At 46.7% G+C, this 25,717-nt stretch overlaps 1 protein-coding gene across 6 annotated transcripts in view; it reads left to right on the plus strand.

The window, feature by feature from the left end:
- The window catches only part of Foxn3 (forkhead box N3), a 369,915-nt gene that overhangs the window by 264,257 nt on the left and 79,941 nt on the right, over nt 1-25,717 (plus strand). For all 6 annotated transcript variants that reach the window (XM_040742642.1, XM_013112178.3, XM_021226213.2 and 3 more), the window contains one exon: nt 4,857-4,921. In XM_040742642.1, coding sequence (XP_040598576.1) covers nt 4,857-4,921 — 65 coding nt within the window. The remainder of the gene's footprint in view (nt 1-4,856; nt 4,922-25,717) is intronic.

Genomic DNA, 25,717 nt, shown 5'->3' on the forward strand with positions numbered 1-25,717 from the left:
TACCCCCAACCTTTGTGTCTGTATCACACATTTTAGAAACTTGCCATCTTTCCCTCAGGGGTTATGTTAGGGTCTGAGGTCCGTTCTCCACTTATCAATTGTTTTCCTGGTGGATCCTCAGTTTTTGATCTCCCTCCCTCCCTCCCTCCCCAGGTAGGTTTGGCCTAGCATACTGCCTGCATCGGCGGCCTCTGCTCTGCAACTGTTGAGTTTCTGTGTGCGTGTTCGTGAGTGTGTATTCTGAGTGTTTTATTCCTGGTGAAACATTCAATGGTGGATGTATAAATCCTGAAGATTTCTTCACACACCCTTTCCAGCGCTAGAGTGTAACAGGAATCACTGCCACGATGCTTGAAGAATAGGTGAGCTCAGGCTCCATGAGGGCTGAGGCAAGGGAGCCGGCCTTTCAGGGTGCTGGGGGCCATTTTGGTTAACAGCAGCAAGGGAAGATCAGGCAGAGAGAGTGTGAATTACCCCAGTCTTCCTGCCCAACACACCAGGCTGCAGGCCATTTCACCCATTCCGGGGCTCCTCTGTCTCCCTCCACACCACCTGGTACTTTCTTCCTAACTCATGATTTTTACACATCGGTTTTTATAGCCTGTGGGAAAGCGCATGCTAACATAAAATATACCATCTTGCCCATTTTGGAGTGTGCTGCACTGTAGTGTTAAGAGCGCTGGAGTTCCCCAGGACTTTTCACCTTGCAAAACCAAAACTCTGCCCATTAAATAACCGCTGTCCACACCCTCTTCCCAGCCCGACAACCCCCTCCTCTGGGCCCCTCATGGAAGCACACTCTGGACAGTGTCGGTCCTCTCTGTCGCCTCCAGTCACGTAGCATTCCTTCACGTCCCCTCCATGTTGAAGCATCCCGTTCTTTGCAGTCTGTCCGTTCATGCTTGGCAAACGTGCTTTTCTCAGTCTGCTTGTCATTGGGCACATTAAAAAGTCCAGACCGGTGAACACGGGAATGGGTCCTATCAGAACTGCCCCAGCGTTGGCTTTACAATGCACCCCATTTTCACAGTGATTATTGAAGCTCGTGGGCATAGGGCAGATACCTGACAGACTGTATCATGACTCCAAGAAGTACCTCAGGGCCCTACCACCTGTTGACTTCCAGCATCCCCTTGGGAGCGCAGAAAAGAGCATGAGGCCCAGGAGTGATTGAATACCGTGGGTCTCTGGGGGATACGCGGCGTGCTGTTGCGGAGATACCGTGCCTCTCTCGGGTTTTGCTGCTTCAGCACTGGACTCAATAGTCAGCAGAACACTGTTCAGAAATGCTAGTTCAGAGACAAGACAGACTTTCTGGCAGGCAAGTCCCTCTTAACCTGTTGGCCTGCTTCCTTTGTCACCGAGTTGGTAAGGTCACCCTTAGCACAGTATTGAAATGAGACATTTGCAGCGCAGGCGTTGTATTGTTTCTACTAATAGGAGCCCACTGTCTTCCACATATGGTTAGTCAGATTGCTTTTTCTATCCTGGGACTCTGCCTAGGAGAGATTCCTAACAAAAGACCTACCCCGGGAGGGATGGCTAAGGGTTCTGTGTGGGAAATGAGCAAGGGGACGAGGCAGAGCCCCGGAAGCCCAGGTGTGTGTGCCTGGGCTACCTGACACTTGACACCCGGGACTGTGGCTGCTCACGCCACACAGACTCGGGGAACAGTAGGCTCAGTGGTTGACTGCTTGGTATTCCTGTCACCAGCCATGGGAGCTTCAGTGAGACGGTAAGAATTTACCCAGTGCGGTCCTTCCTGGCCGTTTTGGGTGGAAGTGACATTGGCCAGCCACTTGTATTTACAGGACAAGGTTCAGAGCCTGTTTTTACCGTCACTCCTCCTCTCCTCTCTTGATTTGCAAAAGGGGGCGGGGGGGGGGGTGGCACAGCCCCTCACAAACATGACGCCACTATTTCTCTGAATGCTTGTAGTTAATATGTACTTTTAAGTAATTTCATTTGAATGTATTTTTAACTAACTATGAGCTCTAAAGGCCAATCAGCCAGGGATGCCTCCAGCTGCAGGAATACAGATCAAGTTTGTGCTCTGCCAGCCTGCAGCTGGAGCTGGGCCATCAGCTTTCCTACAGGCGTCTCTTGTCTCTCTTGATGGCATCAGAGGGAAGTATGAGGTCACAGATAGCGTTTTATTAGGTCCCATCCCCCCCCCGTCTTTTGTAGCACCAAACCCAGTTCTCAGTAGGCACCTGACAAATCCTCAAATCCGTAACAGCCAGATGACACCATTTTGAGGGAGACCTAAAAGGAACATGTGGAATATGGCACTGGGGAATGCCCAACTCACTTAACCATTGTAGCACACACACACACACACACACACACACACACACACACACACACACACACACACACACACGCATGCGCACACACACACACACACACACACACACACACACGCACACATGCACCCCTACTCTGTGAATGCACCAGGTACTGACAGCAAGGGGCCACTGCAGAGTGTGCTGGGCCAAACCTCCCTCCACCACCTGAGGACAGACCAGAGGGACAGCGGATCCCAGTGACCGCAGAATACTGATCAGTGACTTAAGGTGTTAAAAGGGTGCTGTAGAAATCCTCCGGTAGATTCCTATCATACAGGGAATTTTCCTTATCTAAAACCACCCAGTTTATCTGACCTCAGCTGCCCATATTTGCTCCAGCCTGGCTGTCTGCTCGGTTTTCAGCCAAATCAAGGTCAGGATAAAAAGAAGCTTTGGGTGGCAGTAAGCTGGATATTCAGGCTTCTGCAATAATACTCAATTATTGAATTCTCCAGAAGCAGTGAACTCCTCTGTATAATGAAGTCCTCAGTTCTTAAATATCTTTATGAAGCAGCCAGTTCAGTATTGGCAGTAGCCCTAGCTTGCTGTTTCTTGCTTTATTATAAAGATAAGATGGTAGGTTCTGGGAACTCGCCGGCATTGTTAAAGGCCAGCTTAAACATTTTAACGCGCCTTGTTCTTCCTGACTGAGCCTTAAAGGGCCCCCAAATACCATAAGAAGGGAACCACACAGGGAGAGAAGTGAGCTTGCCATCATTGTCCCGTAGCCCGGAGCCCCCAGCTAGGTCTGCTACTGTCCCATGAACCTCCTTGTCACCTAGCCCCACCTGCCTGGGCTGAGAATCTGGGCCTTAGGGAACACATTATTTCTGATCACTCTTAGTGTGGGGGATCCAGGGCAAAATAAAACACTGCATGTACTCCTCAGATCTGCGGGTTCTACTCAGAACCCCACAGTGGAGCCGGCGCTACACTAGAGTAAGTGACGCCGTTTTCTGGCTTCCCCAATACATAGTTATATATATTTCACATGGTATGTACAGTAGTCTATTATGCTTGCACTGTTACTACATACAGATGCACAAACCCCAATTTAAAGCTCCTTTGTTGCTAAAGAGGCTAAGGATCATCGGAACTGAAGACAGTGGTGCTGATACAGTTACTCCATTCGGTGTGCAGACCTCTAATTCATTTAAGGGGGGTGGGGACCAATCTGGAACACAGTGAGGCGTATGGAAGTGAAGTGCAGTAAAACGAGAGATGCCCGTGTTTGCAAGCACACTTGACACTATCATGCCACTTAATAGCATTTTTATGTGGTAGCTCTTTTCTCTTTCCTAACTCATCCTCAATCATGTACTGTGTCCCTATAGCTATGACAGTATTTGTACCTCTAGTAATGAAATTGTGCAGGCAGAATGCCACTGCCGTCTCCCTTCCTTGTTAACAGTATCGCTATCCTTCACAGCCAGACTCCAGCTGACTACCCAAGCGTTCTTGTATTCACTCGGGGTGGTGTATGTGTGTGTGTGTGTGTGTGTGCGTGCGCACGCACGCGTGAGCACACGTGTATGTATGCATGTGTGTGTTGTTGTATGTTGTGTGTGTGTGATGGACTTTGTATTTCTCTGGACAATTTTAATTTGTTAAATGTTGAATGTGATTGATGCTGCATTAACCAACATCATTTGCCGTATACTCTTTGGGTGAGAGTAATTTAAATCGCCTCTTGGGCTGGATGTGCTAACATTGTGAGCCGATGGCTTTCTAACATTAATCTTAAGCAGCTAGTCCTTGATTGAGGACAACCCCCTTTCCACTCGGAGGGTTTTTTACTAAGATTGGGTGGCTATAAAGTTTCTCACTGACTGTCTTAGGACAGTGAAAACACTCATCTAGAAATGCAGTGAGTGCCATAGTGATATATTGATCTCGCTCCTGTTCTTGCCTCTGCTGTTACTAGAGTGTGGGTGGCCACATGTCTGCAGAGTGTTTTATGGGGTATGGAGCGCAGCATTTTAAGTCAGGAAATTGAAAACAACAGAAGGGAGGGCAGGGGGTCAAGGTCACATCTGTGTGGAGAGGATTTGGTAGGAGAGCCAGCAAGAAAGGCCAGCTTGGGTACAGTGCATACAAGTTCTGATGTATAACCCGGAAGCGCCAGCAGCCCTGGTCAGTCACAAGACATGGACAAGACTCGTTTGCCGCCTGCACCCATGAGTTCATGAAGAGGTTAGCAAGCATTCCTTGCTTCCTGATATCACCAAATCAAATCACCAACCACATGCATTTGCCAGTGGCCTGCAGGTGATCTCAATGGCCAAGTGTGACCTTGGCCAGGATGATAACCAGAATATTCACACAGATGGTTTTACTGTGGGGAAAGAAAGCCTGTTTTTAACCTAATTATTTTTCAAGCGTGCCTGGGGAAATGTTTCAAGGCCACCATGTGTGAAATTTGGAGAAGGGGTTGCCAGGGAAAGGGTCGCCAGGGAATGAGGTGGATCCCCGGTCTCAAACCTCACACACATCTGTGTTCTCTTCCAGCACATCAGGTCCACCCATCTGGCCAGGCAGTACCTTCTTCAAGAGAAACGGAGCCCTTCTGCAAGGTAGGTGTCTAGGAGCACCGCCTCCTGTTCCTTCATCTCCTTCCCTCCTCCTCTGTGCGCGGTGCCAGCCAGGGCTGCTCCCTTCTGGTTAGCAGGGGCGGCTCTCTGGAGAGGCATGTGACTGCTGTGTCCTGGTTCTGAATGTCTACTTGGCTCCTTCCCGCTCAATTGTCTTGGCTACTGTGAATTATGTTTGAAACCAGGCCTCTGTCCCAGGACGGTTTCTTTGATGGCGTTGGAGTATGACAGTAGTGCACACTGGGCCAATAAAAGCAAACTCGTTGCATTTTTCTGATACCTGGGATGATCAAGGCTGCTTTGGGTGTTTGGACACTTTTTGCCATTATGGAGATACATTTGTTCCCTGCTGTCTAACAGTTCCTGTGTACCTGGAAGGTTGGCTGTGGTTTGTTTGTCCCCTCTGGGGACAGTCGGTCATCTAGGGTCATCTGCTGGGGGACTGTGTTCCAACCCATCCTCAAATGTGGCGCTAGTTCCTGTCGAGGAATTCAAACTGTCTTTCACCTCCAGTTTTGCTGTTAAATTGCTTTGCGACGCTGAAGTTGAAGAATGGGTGGTTGAAAACTGATAATATATGCCCGATTCTTTTAGAAGTAACTTTTGGGTTATGGCTTGTGGATGTTTGCTCTATGGGTAAGTTGGCCCTGGGATGTCATCCTTGTTGACTACCCTGGAGTTGGGGATGAGAGGAAGCACAGACACTGAAGGCAAGTGGACAGGAGTGTACCAAGAGCTTCAGAACTGTGTTGTATGATGGGGATTTGATGCCTTTTGACTGGCTGTTCAGCCTGTCTTGTGAAAGGGTACACTGAAGTGATCTGTGTACATGAAGGGTCAGATACTCCTGCGGTTAAGAAGAGGCATTTCCTATACAGTTTCTATCCAGTAACAATGATGAGAGATACGGTTCTCTTTTCATGCTTTTTAATAACAAGTGAAATTAGGATCCGGAGAGTTCTGGGTTAGTTTTGTTTGTTTGTTTGTTTGTTTTTTTCTTGGTACAGATAAAGTTGGGTAAATCCTACTCACGTAGTCTCATTGGTACCCTAAATGTCTAAAAAACAAAAGATAAGGAATTGGCACATGGTTGCTAAGGTTGGGAACAGTGTTTGGGTCACCCTTTGGGTTTTTCTCAAGTGAAGTACAGTGTCTCCCTGCATCTCTGCTCTTCATGTAGAGATATCGTAATGGCATGGGTATCGTCCACCTTTGGATTATTTTCACAGTTGGGATTTTGCTTGCTTAGAGCTTTTTCTTACAGAATTCAGTCTGCTCCGTTCCACATTAGGTAAGATTACTCTGTGGGGATCAGGGTTTTTGGGTTGTACTTGTGACACAAAACCATGGAAAGAGTCAGTAATGCCTAAAGCTGAGTGAGTGCAGGGGGTTCTGTTTCATGGGTGGATGCATCTTACTGGGAACTAAAGTAGTACAAGTTTCAGATGTACATAGGATCTACATTCAGTTGAGTAAGAGTGTGTGTGTGTGTGTGTGTGTATGTGTGTGTGTGTGTGTGTGTGAGTGTGAGTGATTCATAACATGGCATTGCCAGAGAGGGAAACCACAAGCACACACAGCATAATGAGGACATGGTGCTTGCTGGACAAATGGCATGAGATAGCAGGTACTCCTTGATCAAATCCAAATAAACCACTGTAAATAAGAAACAGTATAGGGCTTCACCTACTGCACTGTATGCTTAGCAACACAAGTCACAGTGGAGTGTCAGTGGTTTGTCCTTGTGAACATGTGGCCGATGGCAGTTGCCCACTGTCGTTACTGCCCTAAACCTCTCATCTAGGAAAGATCAGTATCGAAAAGACAGTTTCTTTCTTTTCCTACTTTTTGGAGTTAGTCTCATGTAGCTCAGGCTGGCTCAAACTTGCTATGCAGTAAAGGCTAACCTTCAATTTCTGGTCCTTTTGGGATTACTCTTCAAGGACAGCTTCCTTCTTCCCAGGCATATAGTTTTCATACCATCACAAAATTGAAAAAACATAAGTCGGGAACTTACTACGAGGAAGTACATGGAAGTGAAAACTCGAATTATGTTGAGACCAAAGCGACATAAATGATAGTTACAAGCCTTTGGTTGTTTAACAGCTGTTTGGCTTATGAGCTGTTGAACTAGTATATTGGTATTTTCTAGCATAAAACTAATAGGGAGAATTAGCTAGAAGTGCTCAAGGTCTTCCTTGAACCTCAAGTGTGGCACCATCTTTTGGTTCAAAAATCCCAGGCAGGCTGGGCTGTTGAATCACCTCTCGGTTTGAGGATAATGGGGGAAGATTTGGTTTGGATTACACCAGGCAGGGCTACTTCACATAATTGGTCATTTCATCAATTCAGTGTTTATTCTGAATGCCATTTAGGCTGTGAGAAACGATTTCAGTGTTCTAGCAGATTCAGCAGACTGGAGAGCCCTTCAGCTTTTGTACAATAGAAACCAAGCAGAACCTCACAAGGGGACAAGCCTGTTGTCTAACAAGGGACCCGGGGCACATCTAAACACAAGTGGGTCTTACTCGGAGGCTTGCAGGAGTGGCCAGCTGGCAGGTGTCTCCAACAGCTCCTGTATCTTCGAGTGTCTGTGTTACAGCCTGTATGTGTTCGGATTTTTTAAAAAATCCTTAAGCGGTGTCTTATTTTCTTAGTAAAAGGAGTAAATTCTTTTTAAGGATTTCTCTTTTTCCACCCCACCCCCAACCATTGCAAACTTAGAACTTAGTTTACTTCATTTAAATGTCACCATGGTTTGAATTATTTTCATGGCTCTGTGTTTCATAATGAAAGATTTTCTCACCCTGGTCTGCCCCTTCATCTGGCCTCTGATGGTTTCACCCTAAGAGGACATAAAACGCCCCCCCCATGCCCATTCAGCTTCTTGCCTTCTGCTACAACTTGGTACAAGCTGGACCTGACCTTCCCTGCTGCCATTTCTGTTCCTTCGTCTCTCTCAGGCCTCATAGCCCCTGAACTTGCCAGAGTTCAGTGAGAAGCTGCTGACTTTACAGTTGTCACTCTGGCTTGCTTTCATCTCCCCTCTTCAACAAAGCGCCTCCTGCCCTGCACCCACCCACACTACACTCCCTGTGAGCTCCTCTTGTCACGTTTGTGTCCGGCTGGAGCTGCCCAGGTGAAGTCCAGGGCCCATCTCAGTCACTCAGCCCAGCTAGAGAAGGCCTGGTCCGTTGTAAGAAGCCAGCTGCTGTCAGTGCCGACAGGAACTGCATCTCAGACTTGCCCAATCAGCGAGCGGCCCATAGCCTGTCTCCTCTGGCTTCCCCTCCTCACCTTCCTTCACTCTAGCATTGGGTCACTGTTATTATTATTACTACCAAATATTACCAAAACAATATTGTTATTACCAAATCTGTGTTTGTCCCTAGCATGCAGTGAATGAATCAAAGTAAATCTTATCACGCACAGCAGGTTTTTCTTTCTTTGGCTGCCGACAACCCACAGGATAAGCTAATGCAACGGAAAGAAATCCTTAGAGGGGTTTCCAGCGCACAGTGCAGGATTAAGCTGCCACAAGCCCAACAGCAAACGGGTGGAAGGAGTCTGGTTCTCTTGCTGCCAGATGCATGTTGTTTCAGGGTGTGCACAAGTGCCGTTGGTAAACCATGCACGAGGGCGGCTGCGTCAGAGATTGGAGCTTTTCATGTTCTGTGCTGGCTTCGCTCAGCCCCCCCCCCCCAACTCCACAGCCTTCATCTGCTGTTGTATCTCGGCTATGTGTTTTACCACTAGATCCGTGAGGGCATTCCCATTTGATTTTACTTCATGACACAAAAGGCTCAAGGGCAAAAACGCAGGTTCTGAGTCAGATTCTCAGTGAACTCCATGACTTTAGCCAAGTGAAACCCAAGCTCCATTTTTCTTCGCTTTAGATTCAGGAATGTCCATCCCTCTGGGACAGTTTCCTCTCTGAGTACCAACTCTGGCCCATCCTAACAACTGTCCTATAAACAACAGACTAAAATGAACCATGGAAGAAGTGTTCCCTTTAGTCAGATGTCCTCTGTGGATCCAAGATGGGCAGAGTGTGCTTGTAGGCTGCCTGGACAATCAGTTGTCAAACAAGACAGTTCTCAATGCTCTCACAGCTTGTCAGGAAACAGTGTGGTATAGATTCAAACAACCTGGGAGGAAATCTTGTCTTGGCTTCCTAAGAAAGTAGCTTAACCCATATATTAGTCCAATTTCTGTTGTTATAGCAAAATAGCTGGGTAGGGTAAATTATAAAGAAAAGAGGTTGCTCACGACCTCATCGTGTGAAATATATCTCTTGTGACTCCTCCTTCGACAAGGGCATCATGTCACATGGCATCACAGTGATAGGAACCCAGAGAAAGGGTCACATGGTGAGACAGGAAAGTAGAAAGAGATATTATTAATCTCGGATATGTGGCTGCTTTGCCTGCATGGGTATGTGTGCACCACATCCGTGCAGTGCTTACAGAGGCCAGAAGAGGGCATCCCCTGGAACTAGAGTTAGAGATGGTTGTGAACCGCCATGTTCGTGCTGGTGTCAAAGTCAGGTCATCTGCAAGAGCCACCAAGCCACTACCACCCCTGAGGGGCTTGTCAGGTTCACTTTTGGCAGCTCTCTCCTCCTCCTGGGAACTCACCCCTCAAGACCGGCATCAATCCCTTCGTAGGCCATTGTCCTTAATGATAGAATCACCTGCCTGGCGCCTCTGTCTCTGAAGGGTTCACTCCCTCCCATACTCAAGGAGAAACCCTCTGAAACTCTTCTCTGGCGCATTCTCCTCTGTTTCCATGTTGAGCGCCAACATCTCCTTCTGGGCACTCAGTTCTCATTCAAGGACCCACATCTCAGGTTCTGTTTGGGTTTCTGAGACACCGCCCCCTCCTGCCCCACCCCACTCAATCTCTTTCCCAGCCCTGGGCTCTCTGCTGTCTTTCATCTCTTCCACAAGCTGACTCTTTTGTCCACTATGCAAAGGAGGACATTCACCTCTTGAATAAATCTGCTTCTTGCCCCCAGGCACACCCATTAAAAAACCTCAGCTCTAACAGAAAGGGGTGGGGCCTCCACATTTGTCCTCGAGTGCTCGTCAGCCTTCTGTCCTCCTTGGCCCAGGATAGACTTTGGGTTTGAAGGAGGAGCCCTTTGTTCCTTGGCATTGCATGTCTTTTTGTTCTTTAGAGTAAGGATTTTTGTGGAACCGCAGTAATAATCGTCTGGCTGTTCTGCTTACAGAAGGGAAGTTAAAGAGACCTTCTTTGGCTTCTCTAGTTTTTCTGTGTGTGCTTTGGAACATGCTTTTACACTCATTAAAAAAATATTACAAGTACCGTTTTCAAAGAGGAGTTCATTCGGATCTTTGCTGGTCCATTTATTTATTTATTTATTTATTTATTTATTCTGGATTGAAGGGTCTTATGGAGCCCAGCTGGTCCATTTATTTATTTGTTTGTTTGCTTGTTTATTCATTGATTCTGGAATGAAGGCCTTACGTAGTCCAGGTCTGCCTCAGACATGCTGTGCAGCTGAGGATAGCCTTGAACTTCTAATCCTTTACTTCCCGAGTGCTGGGTTGCAGGGGTGTGTTAGCATGTCCAGTTGATGTGGTGATGGGGATAGAAGGCTTTGTGCACTCTAGGCAAGAGCTGAGCTGCACCCCTACACCTGTGATTCCAGCTATGCCAACTTTCCCAGTGTCCGTAACCTGCCATGGAATCTAAGATACCTTGAGTTACGTATTCTGCATTTTCCTGCTTGACCCTACCTTTAGCTATTCTCTAGACCCCTGTTACTATAATTGTCTGCTTGAAAAATCTCATATTGCTCTCTGAAAAAGCAGCCCTGTGTGCAGACCGCAGAGTTAGAAGTTGCTGCCCGAGAGGCCGAGGACATGAAATTGCTGCTATGCGTGTGTGTGTGTGTGTGTGTGTGTGTGTGTGTGTGTGTGTGTGTGTGTGTGCGCGCACACACGTGTGCACACACATTCTATCTGTCTGTCTCTCTGGTGTGCCTAAGGCCCAAGTGTGGATGTCAGAAGACAGCCTCCATTCCTGGTCCTCACTGCCTTTTTCAGTCAGTGTCTCTGATATTTTCACACAGATGCTCCAGGCTTCCAGGGATCCTCCAGCCTCTGCTTCTCCTCAGAGTAGGAGCCTGCAGTTACAAATATTTGTACTATGCAGCTGGCTTTGTTGAAGTCCTGGGATTTGAATTTAGATCCCCACCTGTGCACAGGAATGACTACCTACTGAGGCAACACACCCTTTATGATTTTTAAAGAGTAGAAGAAACCATAGCATTAGCCCTTGAAAGGGTAATACAGTGAGCAAAACCTATTACTGAACATGATTTTGCTGTTGTTGTATTTCAAGACAGGGTTTCTCTGTGTAGCTTTGTAGACCAGGCTGGCCTCGAACTTACAGAGATCCACCTGCCTCTGCCTCCCGAGTGCTGAGATCGAAGGCATTCTCCACCACCACCTGGCTTAGTTGTGAATTTTTATCGATGTGTTTAACTTTACACTAAATTCATCACTCACAATATTTCTTTATAGGTTGCATAGCATTCAGAAATGTCTTTCTACCCTATTAAGTTGTATCTGGAACAGGATTTTGAGATGTAGATGAAACAACTTTGGATCCTATTGCCATGCAATACACGTGTCTATAAAAGAGCCCGGGTTCTTAGTACAATAGGAAAGGAAAAGCCATCCCCTTTGAAGCTCTGTGGCACTGCTTGGGCGGAGGTCTGGAAGTATTATGGTAAAATAACAAAAGGCTTAATAGTAATGAAGCCTTCAGGATGTGTTCTAGGCAGACTGTTCCCACGATGCTTTTAGAGCTGCGCTTAAAATCACCCACCTGTAAGCTTCCGAAGCCAAGTTTGTGTTCTTTCTGGCTCACTGTGATTTCCTTCCCAAACCTTTGCCAAGAGGTAGGCCTCAGAGTTTTCACATCTGTGCCATCGTGCACACGATTGGGGTGTGTGCATACGTTCATGTGCACATGTCTGTGCTTAGGTGTAATGGCCTTGTAGGGATTGTTACTCTCAGTGGGCCCTGCAACCTTTAAAGGAAATTCCGACAATCCCTGGTAGTGTTTGTATCCACCAAGCTCTCTTCAGTTTTATTAAAGGACAGCTTGCAAAATGACGAAGCAATAGTCTTGCAAGATTGCCATCACTAAGAAGATTGATGGTGATGTGGTTAGCTTCTCCGGTGCTTAGGAGGGGCTCCAAATGTAGGTGCCCGTGCCCTCGACCTCACTCCAGAGGATGCACTGAGACTTGGAGAGCAGAGGTGGAAATCTGGAGTTAGCCAGCGCCAACCCGCGCTGACCCCCAGCCACGTGCGTGCCCTCAAGCAGCTCACCTGGCTAGTGCAGGCCTCCTCTTTCTGTCTGGTCCAATAAACAAGAGTTCCAACTTCATGAAATCGGTGAGAATTCATTACGTTCATGATAACATCTGTGCAGAGCTCTGCAGTTTCGTAAAGTGGCCCGTACCTTCACCCTGGAGCAGCAGCAGAAACTCTCCCTCAGTTCAACTATAGCTCTGCCTTTCCGGATATTTGAGGCCGTCTTCTGCTTCTGGTGCATTGAGGCTGGGAAAGGCTCAGGCTCTCCTTCCGTCTGAGAACGTCTCGTGCTGCTCCTGCCGTGTGTGAAAGACTGGGATCCTAAGGAAATCCTACAGGAGAGGCCCAGTGAGCTGGGCTGGACTTGCCTGTGATCTGTGTCTTGTTCTTCCACCTAATCTCCTGGATCGTGTCAGAAGAAAACCAGATCCCAGCATTCACAGGGTCAGTTTCAGTAAGCAGGGATGAGGAACAACGGGCCGGCCGCAATAGCCAGCCACTGTGTGTGTGTGGGGGGGGGTAAGGAACTTAGCTCTTCCTTGAAGAATGGGTCCCTGTGGCCCTGGCCCCACCCCAACAGTTCCTGGAGTGTGCATCAGTTAGTCCTTCTTAGCCTGTAGGTTGTTTGGCTTTGCTTTAGGGGGCTTGGAACTCCTTATGTAGCCGAGGCAGGACCGACACTTCTGACATCCCTAGTCAGCCTCTCCTGGAATTCCTGTTGAGTGCCGGCTTGCCTAGTTCAAACTGTGAGTCTTCGTGGGATGTGCTCAGGCAATCTTAGTCTGCTAATTGGACACCAGTTACAGGCACAAATTAGAAGTACAAGCCTCTGCTGTGGTGACATTTGCCACAGAAGACCGTAACCCAGCATCTTGATCATACTGAGCAAGGTTGTGACAAGGCATTAATAGAGACCAGAAATGTGAGACACGTGCAAAGACCAGTTCTGTGTTGGTCTCAAACCCTGCACTTTAGCCTCTGATTTCACAACAGTATGGGAATGAATTGATCCTGGAGCTGTGTTCTGCCTTATGGCTCGAGTCAGCTGACTCATAGGTGTAATGCCTACCAGTAACCGGATGGGGGCCCATTCCTCATCTTGGGGGACCACTGTGTGCTTCTACCCCGACATCAGTTTCTTTTGGGCACTCTCTAGCCTTGATGACAGGTTAAAGGCAGCCACGTGGTTCAGGCCAGGGTTCTGCACTGTGCTTTTTTTCTTGGGCTTGGAAGCTGTTATCACCAGCAAACTATCCTGGCATCCTCTACACTCCAGTTTAGAACCTACCAGTGTGAAAGAAATAGTCTGAACTTGATGAACCATGGACAAGTAGCCACACTCTGCCTTCTCTTCCTGCTTAGATGAGTTAAGCCTATAGTTAGCCTAGGCCAGCGTAAAGTGAACTTTTCTTGTGTTCAACCAAAGGTCCTGACCAGTTAGGTGCCTCTAAAGCATCAGTATCAGTTAAACTAATACATATAGGTCACTGATGACTTCTGTCTTCCCTTGTAATGGCGGTGGTGGGAAGGGGTGCTTGGTGTTTTGATTGTCGCCTAGAAAATAAGAGAGGCTTTCCAGTATGGCAGCTTAAGCCAGCAATGGCAAGTCCTTTGTCATCAATGACCTCTAACATCGGCATACCCAGGTAGAGCCACGGAGCACTGGTTTGCACACTCACCTGCTTTAGGAGAAGTGGGTCATGTCCACCTGCTCTCACAGACGGAGAAAACAAACACAGATGAAGTTGTTGACCAAAGCAAGTTGTGTATGTGTGTAAATGAAATTGTAGCTGCAGGTGTATGCCGGTGTATCTATGCTCAATTGCGTGTATTATGTATGTGTATATGTAGGTTTTGAGTGTTCAGCAAGTTCAAGTCTGTGATATAGAAGCTATTTTTGGCAGTCCCCATTCTCTCTCAAGTTCATTGACTCACAGGGCCTACGGATACCATTTGTAGTTAGATGGGGGGCTTTTTGTAAGAGAAAACTATGTCCACCCTCGCTCTGGCTGCGGACCCCCCCCCCCCGCAGACAAGCATGTGAGCTGGAACATATTTTTCTCATTTAGCCTCTTTTCTTTCCCTTATTGCTATCTGAATTCATTGAGAACAGTTTTGCGTCTCATTAGAGAAATCTTAATTTAAAAATTAAGTTGGGAGCTAGCAAGTGAGATTGAAGGAGCAATGCCTTTGGTTCTAAACTGGATTTTCATTACTCAGTTACTCTTCAAATTATACCGATTTCAAGTGTGATTTTTTTTTCCCCCTCTAAATAGATTGGGAAGCCCAAAGGCTTTCTAGACTAATGGTTTATCTGCTGCTCCATCTCCTTCTCGTCCACCTGACCCTAGTGACTCTCCCCTCCACCTACTGCTTGGTCCCCTCTGAAAGTCTCTGCCCACATCCTTTTGGTCCAGCTGTCCTTTCCCCCTTCAAGTCCCTGCAGTGAGCACTGCCATTCAGGTGGCCCTGGCAGCCTCTGTGGCCACACCATGCCGTAGTTGTCATTGTGCTCTCCGCGGTGTAGCTGTGCCCTGCATGAATTGACATGCTCTGTTAGTTTTTACTGTTCGCTCCTCTCTGCTCCTGGGACCAAACCACTCACCAGCCCCTCGTTCCATTGCTGGAACACCCCGATGTCTTCTCCCCTCAACTTCCTTCCTATGAGGAGTAACAGCGGCTGTCTAAAAAGGCTGGCAATGTCCCCATCCTAGCTCAGGTTTTTCCGTTGCTTTCCAAGACACAATACACATGCACGCTCGTATTGGTGATGTTGTGGTCCTAGAATTTGGTAGGGGCTCCTTTACTTTGCGACCTTGACTAAAGGCATGATTTTGCCATTTCAACTATAAAAGGATTCATTTTGTTTGGGAACCTGAAGTGCTGTTGCAATTGAAATGTGCACCCTTGAACTCTCCTGCACCTCATACCCTGGTCCTTGGGAGGGTGGATTTAGGAGATGTGGAGACAAGAACCTCTGCCAAGTCTTGCCTGATCTTTCCTTTCTTCTTCAAAAACCACAAAGGCCTCTTGTCCTTTCGTGTCTCTCTCCAGCTGGACTGTAATCTGTTTGAGGCCAGAGGGTTTCTTATCTCTGTCCCTAGTGCCTCCCAGGGAACATTGCTTAGAAAAGAAGTCAACAAGTGTTTGTGAAAGGTGTCTCTGTGTGGGCAATGCACTGTAGGAGCTGATTGTGTGTCCCGCCTCTGGACTGCATTTGGGTACAGAGCCTTTAAAGAGGCAATTATTAAGGTTCAGTGAGGGCAAAGGTAGAGATTCAATCCAGTAAGACTGGGGGGAGAGAGAGAGAGAGAGAGAGAGGGAGAGGGAGAGGGAGAGGGAGAGGGAGAGGGAGAGGGAGAGGGAGAGGGAGAGAGAGAGAGAGAGAGAGAGAGAGAGAGAGAGAGAGAGAGAGAGAGAGAGAGAGAGAGAGAGAGAGAGAGAGAGAGAGAACAGAAATGTCCCTGTGCTACGGAAGAGGCCACAGTAAGACATTGACCACCTTTAAGCCAAGGAGAGGCTCTGGAGAAACCAAACCTGCCAGCCCCTTGAACTTGGACTTCAGTATCCAGATCTCTGTGCAGCTGAGTTCCTGTTTGCACCACCACATCTGTAGCATTTGCTGTGACAGCAAAGAATAGTTAATACAGCTGCCAGCTGCACACTTACCTTGTTCTATAAGATTGGGAGTCTAAGAATAAAATTCAATGCTAAGGGGAGTTGGGAGAAGATCTCTAGCTTCCTGTTTAGTGTTAATCCTCAGTGATGGACAGCTGCATTCTAGCCCTCATCTCTTTTACCAGCAAGCAGAGAGCACGTCCCAGACCACACCCCTGTGCGCGCACGCACACCTTGGGAGGGCGAGTGAATGTTGTCATTTTCTAAGATTCTGGGCCCCTGGGAAATTATCTTAGCCTGACCAGCACTCTGTGACCTTGATGGTTCTGTATTCCCATAAATAATAGCAATTATCACACAGGGGACAAAGCTGGAGGAATCTTGGTAGATCTGCATGCTGGCCTTACACCTTCTGCTGACTAGCTATGTTTACTTGCATATGTAACCCGACCTTTGTGTGCCCAGGGCTGTTCTTAAAATATCTGTGTTGCTGTAATGGGCAGTTACTTTTTCCTTTCTCGGAAACTGACCCAGACTTGCAAGTGGAAAGCCCTTCCTCCCCCACCCAACCATCCAACTATATGCTTCTAGGTGATGCCTCCCATCCCACTGGCTCTAGTGACCATTGCAGGTGGGCTTGTGAATGAGGTGGGTCCTGCCACAGTGATTCTTGACCCTTGATTTTGGTTTTTGTTTGTTTGATGGGGGTGTGTGTGTGTTCATGTGTGTGTGTGTGTGTGTGTGTGTGTGTGTGTGTGTGTGTGTGTGTGTGTTGTTTTTTGACACTGGGGAAAGACTAGGTTCAAAGCTGGCAGGTAGACAGGGGGTGGCGTAAATTGAGCATGGAATATCCCAACAGGTTCATGTGTTTGCACTCTCAATCCTCAGCTGGTGGCGCTGTATTTGCAGACTTTAGGAGGTGGAGCCTTGCTGGAGGAAGTGGGCACTAGGGGCAAGCTTGAGTTTTATATCCCAGCCCCACTCCCTGTCCTCTCTCTGCTTCTGTCCATTCAAGATGCAAGGAGTCCCAGATTCATACTCCCACCCTTAGCCATGTCTTCTCCCTTCCGTGGTGGGCTGAGCCCTTCCTCCTCTTAAACATTGCTTCTTGTCAGGCATTCAGTCATAGCAGCAAGAAAAGCAGCTATTACAGAGAATTTTCCCAAGCCATTTTCACCAGAGGGGAGTCCCTGTTGAGAACGGAGAGCAGGGCTTGGTGTTCAAAAGGCACCATTGGCCATGGTTTCCCCAACCACAGGACTCTTAAGATGCAAACATTCACAACTGATTGTCTTATTGACATATGCCCCATACACCATCCAGGACCTTAACAGCACAGCTTCTTTAGGGGGAAGGGGCTCTTGAGATTGAACCCAGGGCCTTGTGCGACTTAGAAAACATTGTACTACTGAGACAGATATCTCCCCATGCTTATGTGCTTGTGTGTGTGTGTGTGTGTGTGTGCACTCATAAGTGAGTGTGTACAGGTGCACATCTGTGCACATGCTTATAAAGGCCAGGAGTATGTCCCTCAGACAACATCTCCCTTGTTTTGAGACAAGTTCTGTCACTGGTGGACACTCATGGGGACCCCTTGCCTTGTGAGTCCACCAAGTCTCATCTGATTGTTTTGGCTTGGTGTTGACCATAGCCAGGATTGATGTGAAAAGACAAACCAGGGTTTGGTTATCCCTGGGGTGCAAGATAATGTCTGGAGAGACAGAAGTCGGGTTCCCTGGGTGCTGGCTGTCTTCTGTTTATTCATCTGGGTTCAAAGTGAATACTTGGCAGTATTCCTGAGCTGGATCCCTGGACGGACATTGCTGAGCATATGTTTCAGGGACTGCCTATGCAGACCTTGCTGCGTGTAGGTCACATCAAGGGGAAATGTTGAGAAATGAGTGAGCAGCTTCCATTTCACACACTTACTTGATTCCAGATCTCTATTACACACATGGAGTGAACCTCAGAATTCTTCCACGATTAAAAAAATAGGCCTCACCTAGATTCTGTGGAATCGGTTTTAATTTAAAGCTGGGAGAAACACAAAGTCAAAAGAATTTCCCTGACAATTCAAGCATGTTTTCTGTGGGCCCTCTGAACTTGCTTGTATTGATATCATTAGTGTGATATTTAGACTCCATCTTCAACAGGCCTGCTGACAAAGATTACAAAAATGTCAATCTCTCCCCAGGGTAGTTTTTTTTTAATTCATAATAAGAGAGTTCATTCACAAATATAGGTTAAGATGAACTCGTACTATTATAGATTAACTTTGGCAGGAAAAGAAAAAGAAAAGCTTATAGCAAAAACTTTTAAAATGTCTTTGCCAAAGCACATTAGTTGATCATACAAAATTTAAATGTTTGTGTACACAAAAGCAGTTTCCTATCCCATCTTGAATGGTAATGGTTGGCAAAGTAATTGGTTTAGAAGTTATTATTCAAAACACACTAGGCATTCTGCTACTTAAGAAAACATTGTGCTTGTAAACTTCCAGGGTTTTGAAATGAGCAGGCCTGATTCACTGATATTTCTAAATTGCAGCGGCATATAGGATAACCAGTGTCGTCTTCTGCCAAAGGCAGGGCTAATCAGGCTCACACCCTTGGAGGTTGTCAGGAGAAAAAGCATCCTTCCTCTGCAGATTTCCTCAAAGAGATGTAGGTACTTGGCAAAGCCTGTCAGATCAGTAGACCATTTGTTATCTGGAATTAAACCAAGAGCTTCCATACCTTAGCCTGTATAAGTGGTTAATGCTGCCTCTTAGGTTTTCAAATCCCTTAAGAGTGTGCTGCAATTAAAAAACAAAAAACAAAAAAACCTGTCATTCTTAAAAGATTACAAATGAAGCAATATGACTAACACCCCTCCCCCCAATCTGGAATATTCTAAAATCCGAAACTTTTTGAGTAGCTGTCTGCACGCCCCCATGTGGGAGGCTCCCTGTGGTGGCTGAATCCAGTATTCTGAAAACATTGCTCACAATTACCTTTAGGCTACATGTATAAGACACACAAGTGAGTTTCCTGTTCAGACCTGTATTTCATGCTCAAGGTAGCTTGTTGTGTGGGGAGGGGGATAAAAAACAAGTTTTCATTCCAAAATTTCCAGGTAAGTGAAACTCGGCCTATGTGTGGAAGTCTGTTTAGTGTTGGGTGTCCCTGGCAGAGTCTCATTGTCTCATTCAGAGATGCTTCTTCCTTGTTTTCCCAAAATAATGAACAGTAATGCTGTCCATTGCAGTCAGGCGCTTGAGTTCTGTGCTGATGTTTTGCTCCTTAGCCAGCTCTCACTGTGTGTTCAGGGCTTCAGATCTAACCAGAAGCATTGGCTTCCCTGGAACAAGCTTATTTAAACAGCATTTCTGATGCATGTGGAATGTTGGCTCTGATGATGGTATGCTACATGTTACCTTGGCTTCAGGTTTGTGTGCAATGTGTTTGTTTGGGATCCTCAAGCTCCTGGCCATCTACACCCTCAGTAGATGAGCAAGAAAACTGGACCAGGCATCAGGCCTTGTCTGCCAAGAGAATTTCTCCCCAAGCCAGCCCATCCCTCCTTTTCTGCCTTCCTTTCTTATTGGTGTCACATTCCCTTCTTAGTTAGGGTATCTATTGCTGTGAAGAGACACCATGACAAGACAACTCTTAAAAGGAAAAGATTTAATTGGGTGGCTTGCAGTTCAAAGGTTTACTGCATTATCATCATGTCAGGACATGGTGGCAGCATTCAGGCTGACATGATGCTAGAGAAAGAACTGCGAGTTCTACCTCTTGATCTTGATTGGTAGGCAACAGGAAGTGAACTGTATCACTGGGTGTAGCTTGAGCATAGAAGACCTCAAAGCCTGCCCCCACAGTAACACACTTCCTCCAACAAAGCCACAACTACTCCAACAAAGCCACACCTCCTAATAGTGCCACTCCTTATAGGTTTATGGTAACCACTTACATTCAACTTGCCACACTTCTCTTCTGGGATATTTAGAAATATTGACAGTAAGGGGAGACACCTCTGTATTGTAATAGATAACAGTTATGTCAGAGGGATCATCTTGCTGTATTTATGTCCCCAGCTCTGCTGTTCTTTTGGTTTTGGTGTTGTGACCTTGGATATTGAACCCAGAGTCTTTATTTTGAAACAGTGTCCTTACCCCTTAGTCCAGGCTAGCCTCAGAACTGCCTCAGTCTCCCAGATATTTGTGATTACAGGTATGTACCATCCACCTGACTTGATCTCCAATTCAACATGCTATGTTCCATGCTGGCTGCTTTGTGCATTTTACATTTTTTGTATCTGTTCGTGGATTGCACCAGGAGTCCAAGGGGGAGAGAACAAAGCTCACTGTCTGGGTTTGTACAAGTGCACACTCTGTGTTCACAAAGTGACTCAACTACCTAACAAGATGTCTCTCAGAACATGTCCCCATCATTAAGGAGCTTGCGACTGATACTACTTTCTTGACCCTCTGAGACCATATATGGCTTTTCTCATCAGTGGCAACAGATCGTTTTGAGTGGTCAAAAACCCTAGCACCCAAAGGGGCAAGACCAAAGCTTTCTGTACCTAGATATTCTAGCCATGAGTCCTAGGCTGGCTTCTATCTTACTAAATTAGGTGACTTATTTTGTGCTAGGAAGGTGAGAGAGCCCTGTGCATATTTCAACAAGGTACATCAAATATTCTGATCACCGTAAGCATAGAGTGTTTGTTCTGCCAGCCCAGAACTCTGGCCCAGAGTGTCCAGTGACCATAGCACAAGTGTCCCCTGCTCTGTGGCTAGGAGAGCAGGTCCACCTTGAAAGTATGTTCATGGTATGTGACAAACATTTTGATTACATTTGGATAGTTTGTATAGGTTAAAATGTGCATGTATATTGGGGATGGGGATTTATAATCATATGCTTCAGGCCATTTGGAATACCCAGAACGGTCAACAGTTCTTATAGGTTGACCAGCCCTAATCAGAAAAACCTGAATCTAAAATTCAAATGCTCCAAAACTTGAAGCTTACAGGACTTCACTAGTGAAAGTTCTATATGTTGAATCTTTGTTTCTTTTTCTTTTCCTTTTTTCCCCCAGCAATTTATTTATCTAATTTTGATTTTTCAAGACAGAGTTTCTCTGTATTGTTTTTGAGGCTGTCCTGGAACTTGCTCTGTAGACCAGGCTGGCCTCGAACTCACAGAGATCTGCCTGCCTCTACCTCCGGAGTGCTGGGATTAAAGGTGTGTGCCACCAATGCCCGGCTGAATCTTTGTTTCTTACAGGAAATATTTTCTGCAGGTCATGTCTATACAATGCAAATGATACATTAATGAATTTGATGTTTATGGATTCCATCCCTACAGTAGGTATCTCATTATGTATGTACACAAATCCTCAAATCTGAAAAGCCTGCAGTCATAACCCCTTTTGGTCCCCATGTTTTCAGGTAAGGAATACTTAATCCATGTCGAGTTTCAAACAATGGAAATTATTATTGAGGGACGTTGTCTGTTACATCAGGCTGCAGGCTTCCAATCTCTGGTCACTTTTGTATATGAGATCTGAAGAGCAGCCTAATGAATTGCCAAAAGGAGCACCATTTAAAAAGTTCAATGTGTGCGTTTGTTGGACTAGCTTGCAAGTAGATGCAGAAATGACGATCACTCCTGACTATGAATTTTGAGGCTGTTGTTATGTTTGCTTTAAAACGTACTTAACATGCGATTCACACAGGATTCCAGCTGTTCCGTGACAACTGAAGCCGGAAGGAAAAGTTTTTGTTGGAGTGTTGACCTCAAAGCCAAAAAGTTTCTCAGAGCCCTTGCCTCGACTTTGGCATTCCTTGCCATCTGCTTGAGAGCCATTGCTGCAAAGGGCTGCGTGGTGATGGCTGGATTCAATTAATTTGTCTCACCATGCTCCCAAAAGTATTTGCAGTAGCTTACGAAAACTCCTTGTAATGAGAGGTTTATCACAGAGGAAGTGTAGAAACCATAAGGAAAGGCGTGGGAAAGCAGGCAACTAAGCTGTCGTCAGGGATCGCATGAATATGTAAGGCTGATGTGTAAGTTCCATGTATTGGCAAAAGACGTGATGGTGTATTATGTCATTCGTTGCTGCAGCAAATACCTGGCACAGAGATTCAAGGAAGGGAGGGGGGGTGTATTTTGGCTCACAGTTCGAGGAAGGACAGCTGGTCACGTGACACCCCAGTCAGCTTGACTGTTTGTTTGTTGTCCAGGATCCCAGTCCACACAGTGGTGCCACCTACATTTAAGATGGGTCTTCCTGTTTTAATTAACCTGCTGTAGAGACTCCTTACAGACAGTAGGTATGTTTCCATGGAGACTCTGAACCCCATCAAGTTGAAAATTGAGGGCGGTCAGTCACAGATTTGGCTTGAGCCTCCTTATATTGAGGACAAAGAAGGAAGCGTGATCATTTATATAGTTGAAATGTTGAGACAATTAAAACTGACTTGATACCAAGAGGAGACAAATAGGTGCCTTATTCTAAGACCTGAGAGACATTTGTCCTTTTGTTACAGAGAGGGTGGGACAGTGACCAAAGGACAAGTCTGTCTCATCAAATAAGCCAAGAAGATATGTGTGCGGTTTCATCGGAAGTTCCCGCACGGTCTCTAAGCAGAGCCATGGCCATGACCACAGACACTTGGTAGCCACTTCATTAATAGCCCAGACATTATCCGCCTGCATCTGCTCAGAGGGTCATGGACTCGGGAGTTGATTCGCCTGAACACGTACACAGGGGACCACTGCTTCAGGCAGTGAGACCCACACACCCCTCCCCCAACTAAACTAGATGGTGGTCACCACAGGAAGTACTCAGCTGGGGAGTTAGTGGTGTACAGATTACCCCGGTGTGTGAAAAGATGGGAGAGTGGGGTTCCCATTGAAGAGGGGTTCATTACCATCAGGAATGTTTCCTCTCTTTACCCCTTTCTTAGTGTAGTTTTTGAGATTGTGTACATGGAAAAGGCATCTTGTGAATGGGGCATCTGAGATAACACATGTTGAATTGATCTCTGAATGATTATTTGGTTATGTTTATCTTCGTTGATGAAGGTTGCTTGCCTGTATAAAGAAGGATTTAGTAAGTGTTTTCAAGGCTTTCGGGGCCCTGGCTTTATCCCAGTGGCCGCTGTTGGTTACTCTTGCCCTGAGTGCTAGGCCCTGCTCCTGGCAATGTCATGTCCACCACCACCACCACCACCACCACCACCACCACCACCATCATCATCATCATCATCATTATCCCTGCAAGATATCCAGAAGAACACATGAACTTAGCACTGCGGTGTGAGCCAAGCTTTCTCTTCTCTTCCTGTCTCCTGAAACCTCCCAAAGGATGAGATGAAAAGAATACAAAGGCAGAATTGTTCTGTTCTGGAGGCAGAAGGCAGCTGGAGACTTAGAGTTCATGTGTTCTCCTCCTCCTCTCATCTCCTTTGTCAACCACAGCAAGACCACGGGACACCATTACCCCCTTCTGCCTACAGAGACTCTATGATGCTCTTTAACTTGTGGGGTACGTGTGTGTGTGCGTGTGTGTGTGTGTGTGTGTGTGTGTGTGTGTACACACACGCTTGTGCATGGGCTGTATTCGTGTTTAGAGGTGTTACCATTTGTAGCAGTGCATGGGAAACAGTTTTGATTTCATTCTTCATGATGGCACCTTCACTTTTCTGAATGAGAAAGACAAGCATGAGTGCGCTCTCATACCCTTGGGTACCCTTGGAGGAATTACACACACACACACACACACACACACACACACACACACACACTGGTCTTTCCATGGGTGTGTTCTGAGGAGAAGGCTCACAAGCTCCCCCCCACACACACACACACACACACTGGTCTTTCCATGGGTGTGTTCTGAGGAGAAGGCTCACAAGCTCCCCCACCCCTTACCTTGTAATGTTAATGTTAATGGAGAGCAGGACCTGGGAACAGTTCACACCAGACCTCAACCCAAAGCTAGCCATTGTATTTCAGATTGCCTAATGAAGCTTCGTCTGGGAGGACTGAGAGAGTTGCTCTAATCTGGTGTCTTCCAGGAGCATCAGATTATACACAGATTCCTAGGTAGTTAGCTTACACTAAAGCAGTTAGTTCTCCAAAGGAGAATCCTAGTACTTTCTGCAGTAATGAGCTTCAGCTGAAAACTTCTGAAGGTAGTTTTTTCTGCTGTCTATTTGAGACTCTTGTTAATGGTTTAAATACAGTTTCTTTTACTTCTGTCTCCTGAAAAGAATAAAACAAATCAAGTAAACAGCAAAAGCATTCATTCCCTTATCTTCATATTATCATGATAGCAATGTCCCCTTGGACTCTGCATCCTGGGCACTCACTCGGGTCTCTTCCTCTAGCAGTGGATGGGTCTGGCTGGTGACAGTAGATGATAAAGACCACCCTGCACCTGCCTTCCTCCCGGGAATTGGAGGACAGGCACTACAAGATGGGTGGCTACCAAGGGGTCCGTTTTCCAGCTATTTGTTTCCCAAAAGTAACCTAGTTTTTTCTAGGATCAAACCTTTGCTGTCAAAGCCACTTGATTCTGGGTGCTTTGTTTTTGGTTTTCCTCCTGAGCTAAATTTCTACTCAGGCAGAAATAATCTGTTCTTCAGAAGGACCAGTGTAAAAATGAACGTTGCTCGGAGTAGAAGCACAGCTCTGTCTGGCATCTGACTCTTTGAAGGGTAGACTCACAGGGGTCCCACCTGCTCAGGCTCTTGTTGGCAGGATACCAAACCCTGGTCTTACGGCCAGATTTTCCCTGAATAATGAATGAGCCAGCATCAAGCAGGTCAGAAATAGAAATCAATGAAGATAAACTCTAGTGCACGAGACTGATGGAGCACCGTGAGGCTGGTGAATGGCAAACACACGACACAAATGCTTCTGTTCTCACAGGTCAGGGGATGTGAAAAGAAACCTGTGCTTAGGGAGCAGTCGCAAGGACCAGGCCGGAGTGGCTGGCCCCCATGGTTGCAATGAGGAGGAACGAGTGAACAGCTAGGTAGCCGACCTGCTTGCCCCTCAATGGCTGGTACAGCAGTGGCTTGCTGCTCACTGCTCCTGGGAGCCAGGCGCCAAACATCTTCATCAATCATATGTTTGCAGCTCTGTGACCAAAATAGATCTACACGCAACCTGTTTGTCCCGGCCTCCTAGAAAGCAACAAGACCATGAGGTCACTGAAGAAGTCTGTGATTCCTGCCCACTTCCCTCAATTTTCAGACTGCCCGTCAGGTCCACCTGCCTGTTTAGGTCTAACTCACCCCTTTGATCTCTGGTGACACAATCTTACTGGCTGATTGATTTTCGTTTGTGGGAGATTGAAGGGCATTATGTGAGAGCCCTTTTTATGCCAATTGTTCCATGAGAAACGCTCTATTTCCCCATTGAAAATGACAGCAGGTGTCCTTAAAAAGGCAGTGTGGTGTGCAGGAAGGACAGGCTGTTTCCCTAGCTGATGGCAGGACACTGGAGGAAGTCCTTTTATTAGGACTTCTCAGATGAATGACTTGGGGGAGCGGTCAGACCCATCCACCCCATCTCACTTTGTCCTCCATGTGGGACACTGGAGAGCTTGTGCGAGACACACACACACACACATACACACACACACACACACACACACACACACACACGCATGCTCTTACTCTTTTACGTGTCTTGGGACATTTGGTTCTTTTCGAGACAGGGTTTCTCTATGTAGTCCTGGCTGTCCTGGAACTTGCTCAAACTCACTGATATCTGCCTGCCTCTGTTCCCCAAGTCCTGGGATTAAA

The sequence above is a fragment of the Mesocricetus auratus genome, unplaced genomic scaffold, assembly GCF_017639785.1.
Source record: "Mesocricetus auratus isolate SY011 unplaced genomic scaffold, BCM_Maur_2.0 Super-Scaffold_15014, whole genome shotgun sequence".
Lineage (NCBI taxonomy): Eukaryota > Metazoa > Chordata > Mammalia > Rodentia > Cricetidae > Mesocricetus > Mesocricetus auratus.